General features: G+C 44.2%; 1 protein-coding gene across 1 annotated transcript; it reads left to right on the top strand.

Annotated features, from left to right (window-relative positions):
- Positions 1 to 297: 297 nt before the first annotated feature.
- LOC311123251 (ELKS/Rab6-interacting/CAST family member 1-like) lies at positions 298 to 9,501 on the top strand. The gene is made up of 6 exons (XM_084197507.1): positions 298 to 544; positions 1,401 to 1,527; positions 1,784 to 1,911; positions 6,782 to 6,859; positions 8,697 to 8,852; positions 9,279 to 9,501. The coding sequence occupies exons 1-6, from the start codon at positions 389 to 391 to the stop codon at positions 9,420 to 9,422; spliced, it is 789 nt and encodes a 262-aa protein (XP_084053633.1). The 5' UTR covers positions 298 to 388; the 3' UTR covers positions 9,423 to 9,501.
- The last annotated feature ends 1,079 nt before the right edge of the window (positions 9,502 to 10,580 follow it).

Genomic DNA, 10,580 nt, shown 5'->3' with positions numbered 1-10,580 from the left:
GACGGTATGAACATCTGGATACCAGCCAACCCACCCACTAGTGTATATTGTTGTTGTCTCCTGTCTGTCAGATGACTGCTGGTGTTGAGATTGAGAAGGAATTGCTCTGGCCTTGATTGGCTGTCTGTGTAGCGTCTACACAGTTTGTTCTGAATGTTGGCCTAACTCTCTCTGTTATGGTTGGATGATGAAGAAACATGATTACTGTGGCAATATGATGATGATGATGATGATTCTAAATATTGGACTGTAACAGTGAAAATAAACATAGTACTCAATGAATACTTCCTCCTTCTGTACACTTGACTTAATTCCTCACTTTCCCATCCTCTCTTCCCTCCTCTCTATCCCCACTCTCTCTCTCTCTCTCTCTCCTCAGCACCTCCAGATGACGGTGCAGGCCCTGCAGGATGAGTTGAGGATCCAGAGAGATCTGAACCAGTTGTTCCAACAGGACTGTAGTGGAGGGAGACCTGGAGAACCTCTGTCATATGAACCCACTGAGGAGAACTTCCACATGCTCCACGCTGAACACCAACGACAGGTCAGGTCTAGTTTCAGAAAGCTTCTCTGAATAGGAGTCCTGATCTAGGATATGTCCATATAATGTAATTCATTATGATCTAAAAGGCTAAACTGATCCTAGATCAGGACTCCTATTCTGAGATGCTTTCTGGATATGGGCCCAGGTCTATGTTCACTTTAAATAAGATAAGAAAACTAGTTTGTCCATTAAGTTTACACAGAATGGAAATGTGTCTTTGGCGCTCTGGTTTACAGTACAAGGATCAAAACTGATATAAAACATACACATTACACACATTACACACATTACACACTACACACATTACACACATTACACACATTGAACATTTACATGTCAGTTCATCAGAATCTTATTTAGGATTCTTTACTTTATTCAACTTCATGTTCTTCACACTATTTCATTTAATTTGGCAGAAGGCATACTTTGAATAACTTGAGGCATGCAATGTAATGGACATAAAACAGTAAAACAAGTATAAAGAACTAACTGACCTCATTTAGAAATATCCCAATCACGTCATGTCATGTTTCCCCTATGGGTATGAATAAAGAGAATCCAATCGAAATCCAGACTAAGTTAATTATTGGATATAAATAAGTTTGATTGAATCTAATCTCTAGGCTAACTAAGTGAATTTAGAAATAACAAAAACATGCTGAGAAGTAGCTTGGATTCAGGAGTTGACATTTACTGAAAGGAGGTGTGTCCTGTTCTCCCATTAAATTGATTGAAATGAATCTTACCTCTAGGACACAGAGATTAATACAATTTTATTGAATTCAATCTAACCTCTAGGCCAAGGAAAATACAGTTTGGTTGAATTGAGTTGAATTCTATTGATTGCAACCTCCAGGCCAAAGAGTTGTTCCTCCTGAGGAAGACCCTGGAGGAGATGGAGATGAGGATAGACAGTCAGAAACAGACCCTGGGGGCCAGAGACCAGTCTATCAAGAAACTACTGGAGATGCTGCAGAGCAAAGGTATGGTGGGGATCTCTCACACACACACACACACTCACACACTCACACACACACACACACACACACACACACACACACACACACACACACTCACACACACACACACACACACACACACACACACACACACACACACACACACACACACACACACACTCACACACTCACACACACACACACACACACACACACACACACACACACACACACACACACACACACACTCTTAAAACCATCACTATGGTGTGTATTCCAGGTCTGTCAGCCAAGGCCTCAGAGGAGGACCATGAGAGGACCAGGAGACTGGCTGAGGCTGAGATGCACATCCACCACCTAGACAGTCTACTGGAACAGAAAGACAAGGAGACCAACGCCCTACGAGAGGTGAGGGTGTGGGGGAGAGAGGGAGAGAAGGAGAGGGGAAGAGAGAGAAACGGAGGAGGGGAGGGGAAAGAATTCAATCACTCCATGGTTGTTACAGAGTTCCTTCAGAGTGTCATCATGTGCAGGTCACTCATGTAAACATCCCACTGTTACCACAGAGCCCCACAGATAACTTCATTAATTACAACTCTACTTCAAGAGCCCTTACAAATGCAACACACTCAAACCTGGGAGCCCCTAGTCAAACTCTAAAGGGATATCCCCCTGCCCGAATCAACCATTAGTGTAAAATACCACCCCTTTACTATACACAGACCTTGCCTTGCCAGAATACCACCCCTTTACTATACACAGACCTTGCCTTGCCAGAATACCACCCCTTTACTATACACAGACCTTGCCTTGCCAGAATACCACCCCTTTACTATACACAGACCTTGCCTTGCCAGAATACCACCCCTTTACTATACACAGACCTTGCCTTGCCAGAATACCACCCCTTTACTATACACAGACCTTGCCTTGCCAGAATACCACCCCTTTACTATACACAGACCTTGCCTTGCCAGAATACCACCCCTTTACTATACACAGACCTTGCCTTACCAAAATACCACCCCTTTACTATACACAGACCTTGCCTTGCCAGAATACCACCCCTTTACTATACACAGACCTTGCCTTGCCAAAATACCACCCCTTTACTATACACAGACCTTGCCTTGCCAGAATACCACCCCTTTACTATACACAGACCTTGCCTTGCCAGAATACCACCCCTTTACTATACACAGACCTTGCCTTACCAAAATACCACCCCTTTACTATACACAGACCTTGCCTTGCCAGAATACCACCCCTTTACTATACACAGACCTTGCCTTACCAAAATACCACCCCTTTACTATACACAGACCTTGCCTTACCAAAATACCACCCCTTTACTATACACAGACCTTGCCTTGCCAGAATACCACCCCTTTACTATACACAGACCTTGCCTTGCCAGAATACCACCCCTTTACTATACACAGACCTTGCCTTGCCAGAATACCACCCCTTTACTATACACAGACCTTGCCTTGCCAGAAAACCACCCCTTTACTATACACAGACCTTGCTTTACCAAAATACCACCCCTTTACTATACACAGACCTTGCCTTACCAAAATACCACCCCTTTACTATACACAGACCTTGCCTTGCCAAAATACCACCCCTTTACTATACACAGACCTTGCTTTACCAAAATACCACCCCTTTACTATACACAGACCTTGCCTTGCCAAAATACCACCCCTTTACTATACACAGACCTTGCTTTACCAAAATACCACCCCTTTACTATACACAGACCTTGCCTTACCAAAATACCACCCATTTACTATAGACCTTGCCTTGCCAGAACGACAGCAGAGGAGAGAGATAGAGGAGGAGGACAGAGAGTCAGTCTGATCAGCATTCAGACCCACACTCTGACAGGTCGGGAATCTCTTCATTCTCTTGTTCTGTATTCTGGTCAGGCAGTAGCACAGACACCTGTTAACCTCCTCCAGCCTCAGAGCAACTGTAGGACCACTCTGACATCTAGTGGGGAGAGGAGGAACTGTACCAGGTTCACAGCCACGCCAGTGTTTCATAACAGCTTTGGTTATGTCTCGAGAATTCATCCACACAGTGCAAATTAAGTATACCCCTGCTAAATAAACGTGATGTTCCACAGTGATGAAAGGGGGGCATGGGTGAAAAAGTTTGGGAAGCTGAGAAAAAGTATTTGTCTTTGTCTTCATGACTGTATTGACCAGACAAGATGCCATGCTGTGAGCCCAGAGCAGCCCTCATTCCACCCTCTGCTAACCATAACCTTTAGGTGATAAAGCTGACCTTACCAGTGTCCAGGGGCAGTCAACACTGCCTAAAGCCCAGGGTTAACCATAACTTTTAGGGATACATACTGACCTTAAACATGATCAGTTTCCAGATGCAGTCTACTCTGGCTACAGCCCAGTTCTAACCATAACCTTTGAATGAAAACTCAATACAGACTGACCTCAAATCAGTGTCTAGAGGCATTCAACTCTGTGTGCCACAGATGTGTTGCCTAGGGGCGCCTCATACACAAGGACAAGGACAGCCCTATCATCTATCCCATAATAACACTGCTTTAGTTCCAGTAGGAATGACTCATCTCCACTGAACCATATTGTTCATGAGAGAGAGAGAGAGAGAGAGAGAGAGAGAGAGAGAGAGAGAGAGAGAGAGAGAGAGAGAGAGAGAGAGAGAAAGGAGGAGCAGGGAAAGAAGATGTGGTGGGGAAGAAAGCCAGGGATGGAGGGAGAGAGGGGGGATGGAGGGATGGAGGGGGGATGGAGGGAGGGAGAGAGGGGGATGGAGGGAGGGAGAGAGAGAGGGGGGATGGAGGGATGGAGGGAGAGAGGGGGGATGGAGGAATGGAGGGAGAGAGGGGGGATGGAGGGATGGAGGGAGAGAGGGGGGATGGAGGGAGGGAGGGGGGATGGAGGGAGAGAGGGGGGATGGAGGGAGGGAGGGAGGGAGAGCGGGGGGATGGAGGGAGGGAGAGAGAGAGCGTTGAGTTAGAGGAGAGCAATAGAGAAAGGGGGAGAGAGGGAGGGAAGGAAACTGTCAGGGAGAGAGAGAGAGACGTTAAATTCTACAACCACCTAAAAGGAAGCGATCCCCAAACCTTCCATAACAAAGCCATCACCTACAGAGAGATGAACCTGGAGAAGAGCCCCCTAAGCAAGCTGGTCCTGGGGCTATGTTCACAAACACAAACAGACCCCACAGAGCCCCAGGACACAACAACAACAACACAACTAGACCCAACCAAATCATGAGAAAACAAAAAGAGAATTACTTGACACATTGGAAATAATTTACCAAAAAACAGAGCAAACTAGAATGCTATTTGGCCCTAAACAGAGAGTACACAGTGGCAGAATACCTGACCACTGTGACTGACCCAAACTTAAGGAAAGCTTTGACTATGTACAGACTCAGTGAGCATAGCCTTGCTATTGAGAAAGGCCGCCGTAGGCAGACCTGGCTCTCAAGAGAAGACAGGCTATGAGCACACTGTCCACAAAATGAGGTGGAAACTGAGCTGCACTTCCTAACCTCCTGCCAAATGTATGACCATATTAGAGACACATATTTCCCTCAGATTACAGAGATACACAAATAATTAAAAAACAAACCCAATTTTGATAAACTCCCATATGTATTGGGTGAAATTCACAGTGTGCCATCACAGCAACAAGATGTGTGACCTGTTGCCACAAGAAAAGGGCAACCAGTGAAGAACAAACACCATTGTAAACACAATCCATATTTATGTTTATTTATTTTCCCTTTTGTACTTTAACTATTTGCACATAATATGACATTTGAAATGTCTTTATTATTTTGGAACTTTTGTGAGTGTAATGTTTACTGTACATTTTTATTGTTTATTTCACTTTTGTTTATTATCTACTTCACTTGCTTTGGCAATGTTAACATACAGCGGGGAGAACAAGTATTTGATACACTGCCGATTCTGCAGGTTTTCTCTACTTACAAAGCATGTAGAGGTCTGTAATTTTTGTCATAGGTACACTTCAACTGTGAGAGACTGAATCTATAACAAAAATCCAGAAAATCACATTGTATGATTTTTAAGTAATTCATTTGCATTTTATTGCATGACATAAGTATTTGATCACCTACCAACCAGTAAGAATTCCGGCTCTCACAGACCTGTTAGTTTTTCTTTAAGAAGCCCTCCTATTCTCCACTCATTACCTGGATTAACTGCACCTGTTTAAACTTGTTACCTGTATAAAAGACACCTGTTCACACACTCAATCAAACAGACTCCAACCTCTCCACAATGGCCAAGACCAGAGAGCATTGGATGGGTAGAACAAACATTTCCACATGATTTGACATGGACACATCCACATGTCACAGAGAGTCTATTTTTTGTTAATGTGAGAAAAGTCATCCATGGGAGTCTGTGTGTGTGTCTATGATGTGAATGTGTGTGTGTCCATGCCTTTGCAGTCGTCGTGTGTGTGCACTATACAGTCCATTTCCACCACTGCCCCCAGCGTCAGAAGCTCTCTCCTTTGTTAGCCATGTCTTCTCCACTAGAGAGGCTGCCTTAGTTCTGTTTGTAGGACGCTCAGTACAACTCCCATTCTCCAATTCTAGCTTTTAAACAGGACCACTGATGCATACACACTTAGGCAGCCTCCATCATTCACAGGACAGGAGCAAGGCAACTTGACTTAGATTTCTCTCTCTCTCTCTCTCTCTCTCTCTCTCTCTTCAGTCCTCTCTCTCTCTCTCTCTCTCTCTCTCTCTCTCTTCAGTCCCCCCTCTCTCTCTCTCTTCAGTCCCCCCTCTCTCTCTCTCTCTCTCTCTCTAACATCACAACTGGTTCAGAGACAGAGACAGTACACTAGTGAAGGGCAGACACATTAAGAGTCTAGATTACCATTAGGAAGGCTAGCTTTAGTGGTTTTAGCATAAAACGCTAGTGGAAGCGTTTGAGTGTTGTAGGTTAAAGGAGTAGAGCGCTGTTAGCTTTCTGCTTTGAACGTTAGCTCTGAGAACACTATTAGCGTTAGCTTTGAAGCCAACTCTCCATTGACTTGTGAGGATGTGGGATGGTGGAATGGACCCGACGGTGCTAGCCAGAATTATCACGGCTAGGGAAAGACACTTCATCCCTATAGCTCCTGCTGGCCATGACCAACACACAGTCTTCTGTCCTGCTGGTCATGATGGCAGTCACCATGCTGTTATGTTCTCTCCTCGGGGTGTTAACCACCACCATGCTGCTGTCTACCCTGTCTCTTCTCAGGAGCTGCACCGACGGAGCTATGAAGGAGCCCCTGAATCAGCCAAGACCAAGGCCCTGCAGACCGTCATCGAGATGAAGGTGAGAGAGATAGAGAGAGAGAGAGAGAGAGAGAGAGAGAGAGAGAGAGAGAGAGAGAGAGAGAGAGAGAGAGAGTTTATGCTCATGTTTCACTTAGAATGCCAAAGTGAGACCGTCATCAAGACCGTCATCAAGATGAAGGTGTGTGTGTGTTGTGTGTGTGTTTGTCCAAGCTTGTGTGTGTGGTGAGAGGTTGACTTCCTGTAGAATGTGAGAAACTGTAATAATACAATGTGAGTCATATGAGATAACTAACATAGACACACAGACAACACCTTGACTAAGAAGTGTTGCCACCTGTACACACACACACACACACACACACGACTAAGATGTGTTGACTGTGATCAGTCAACATCAAACAGGCCTCACCTCCTCCTTGTTCCCATCCTCTGGTTCTCCACCTCTATATTTAACCCTCTGGTTCTCCACCTCTATAGTTATCCCTCTGGTTCTCCACCTCTATATTTATCCCTCTGGTTCTCCACCTCTATAGTTATCCCTCTGGTTCTCCACCTCTATATTTAACCCTCTGGTTCTCCACCTCTATATTTAACCCTCTGGTTCTCCACCTCTATAGTTATCCCTCTGGTTCTCCACCTCTATAGTTATCCCTCTGGTTCTCCACCTCTATAGTTATCCCTCTGGTTCTCCACCTCTATAGTTATCCCTCTGGTTCTCCACCTCTATATTTATCCCTCTGGTTCTCCACCTCTATATTTAACCCTCTGGTTCTCCACCTCTATAGTTATCCCTCTGGTTCTCCACCTCTATAGTTATCCCTCTGGTTCTCCACCTCTATATTTATCCCTCTGGTTCTCCACCTCTATATTTAACCCTCTGGTTCTCCTCCTCTATAGTTATCCCTCTGGTTCTCCACCTCTATAGTTATTCCTCTGGTTCTCCACCTCTATAGTTATCCCTCTGGTTCTCCACCTCTATATTTAACCCTCTGTTTCTCCACCTCTATAGTTATCCCTCTGGTTCTCCACCTCTATATTTATCCTGCTTCCTTTCTTCCATACCCTCACATCTGCTCTTTAAACTTGACCCTTTTGCACCTTTGATACACTCCATCTTTCTACTGAGAGACCTGGAGGGATAAGAAGGTGTCATATTTGTCACATGCGCTGAATACAACAGGTGTAGACTTTACCGTGAAACGCATACTTACGAGCCCTTTCCCAACAATGCAGAGTTAAAAAGTACGAAAAATTTGCAAAAAATGAAATAGTAACATAATAAAATAACGATAATGGTGAGTGTGTGCATGCTAGTGTGTTTTAACCTCCTCTCCCCCCATGTCACGAATGTTGAGAGACGGGTCAGACCAAGGTGCAGCATGGTATCCGAACATGTTTATTACACTGAATACACACTGACAAAACAACAAAAGTCAACGAAACATGACGTCGGAAGGCTATACACAAACAAGCCAAACTCACCGAAACACAAACAAGATCCCACAACCCAGGCAGGAAAACTGGCTGCCTAAGTATGATCCCCAATCAGAGACAACGAGCGACAGCTGCCTCTGATTGGGAATCACACCCGGCCAAACATAGAAATACAAATACTAGACTCTAAACAGAAGACTCACACCCTGACCCAACCAACAAGAGTTCTCTCAATCAGGGCGTGACACCCCGTCCCAGGACTCTAAGATCCAGTCTCTGGAGAGTGGTCTGAGGGACATGGAGGAAGTGTGTGTGTGTGTCTAACACTGTGTGTGTTCTCCTGTGGTAGGACTCTAAGGTCCAGTCTCTGGAGAGTGGTCTGAGGGACATGGAGGAAGTGTGTGTGTGTGTCTAACACTGTGTGTGTTCTCCTGTGGTAGGACTCTAAGGTCCAGTCTCTGGAGCGTGGTCTGAGGGACCTGGAGGAGGAGATTCAGATGTTGAAGTCTAACGGGGCTCTGAGTACTGAGGAGAGAGAGGAGGAGGTGAAACAGATGGAGGTCTACAGATCACACACCAAGTTCATGAAGAACAAGGTAACAACAGATCACCACAAACTACAGTTGACATAGTACAGTACACAGGGCTGTTTAAAGAGCATGTTGATTATCATTCACCTTCTGTGACTGATGGATCTGGCCTTCAGTTTTCTATGTTTTCCATTTGAACCAGCACCCTGCTCTCTACACTAGAGGCAAGCATGTGTTCATGTATTATTGTGTTCTTGTTACCAATGATTGACTGCTTTTGGAAACTTTTCCAAGGTTATATTGAAAATACCATATTGTATTTGTAAGGCGTGTGTGATGATCAGCGAACCAGACATACAGCATGCAAGGTGTTTGTTGATTGGCTGTCCAAAGCTGGTTGCTGATTGGCCCCGTGCTGCCTACATCGTGGCTCCTGATTGGTGGTGGTGCTTATCGTCCTGGTAACAGCCAGGGAACTGACTCTCCTGACAGGTAGAGCAGCTGAAGGAGGAGCTGTCTCAGAGAGAGGTCCAGGGGGAGGAGCTTAAGCAGAAGGCTGCCGACCTGCAGCAGGAGGTGTCTGCAGTAAGGAAGAACTTCACCACACAGTGCTCTCTCTCTCTCTTTAACCTGTGAACTCTGACCTTTAACCTCTTAGATCCTTTCTGACCTCCACAACACAGCAGCTTTGCCTTACTGACCCTCACTAAAGAGAATACCCACGTGACCGGAATGAGAGGAAAACCCACTATTATGCTAGAGAAACGTGAGAGTGACGTGAGAGAAACCCAGAATGTTCACTATTAGAAAAATCTATCAATTCTCAATGAGAGAAATATATAGATCATTCACCTCGAGAGAAACCCACATAACTGTTGTCTGCAGAGCTTGGACTGCCTCTGGTCCAGCTACTTATTTAGTTATAGCACTGCCAGAATGAGCAAGACCTGGGACAGTTGTTTTACAGTGTTATTGAGACTGTATTATACAGTTACATATTATATACAGTATAATCATAGCTTAATAATGTTGTTTAGACTGCTGTTCCAAGTCCATATTAATCACTATAATGTTATCTATCATTTAGACTGCTGTTCCAAGTCCATATTAATCACTATAATGTTATCTATCATTTAGACTGCTGTTCCAAGTCCATATTAATTACTATAATGTTATCTATCATTTAGACTGTTGTTCCAAGTCCATATTAATCACTATAATGTTATCTATCATTTAGACTGCTGTTCCAAGTCCATATTAATCACTATAATGTTATCTATCATTTAGACTGTTGTTCCAAGTCCATATTAATCACTATAATGTTATCTATCATTTAGACTGTTGTTCCAAGTCCATATTAATCACTATAATGTTATCTATCATTTAGACTGCTGTTCCTAGTCCATATTAATCACTATAATGTTATCTATCATTTAGACTGCTGTTCCAAGTCCATATTAATTACTATAATGTTATCTATTGTAAGAGAACAAACAGATAACATTTTCCAACCCTGAAATGAGAAACTTCCCTCTAAGAAACTTCAAAAGAAGCTGTGGGATGACGTTTCCTTTTGATTTGCAGAGAAGACACGTTTAAAAGAAACACCAGGAGCCCTTAGGACAGTATGATCGATGTTTGTGTGTCTTGACAGTGTATGGAAAGAGTTTGGAAGCCAACAACAAGGCAGCATGATGAAACACTTGACTGTATCAATCTTATCAGTCCAGACACAGTGTTAATACAAAGGCAGATTCTGTGGGGCGGCTGCCCTGTAAGATGCATTCACTGGGT

This window comes from Coregonus lavaretus (genome assembly GCF_964263955.1).
Source record: "Coregonus lavaretus genome assembly, contig: HAP1_SCAFFOLD_5855, whole genome shotgun sequence".
Lineage (NCBI taxonomy): Eukaryota > Metazoa > Chordata > Actinopteri > Salmoniformes > Salmonidae > Coregonus > Coregonus lavaretus.
This window is presented reverse-complemented; position numbering and strand designations above follow the sequence as displayed.

What these genes read in the sequence shown, in the direction of transcription:
- LOC311123251 (XM_084197507.1), top strand. Translation starts at nt 389, where the DNA reads ATGACGGTGCAGGCCCTGCAGGATGAGTTGAGGATCCAGAGAGATCTG. An exon ending in GGAGATGCTGCAGAGCAAAG is followed by an intron (nt 1,528 to 1,783) that starts GTATGGTGGGGA and finishes TGTGTATTCCAG; the next exon opens with GTCTGTCAGCCAAGGCCTCA. An exon ending in CCAAGTTCATGAAGAACAAG is followed by an intron (nt 8,853 to 9,278) that starts GTAACAACAGAT and finishes CTCTCCTGACAG; the next exon opens with GTAGAGCAGCTGAAGGAGGA.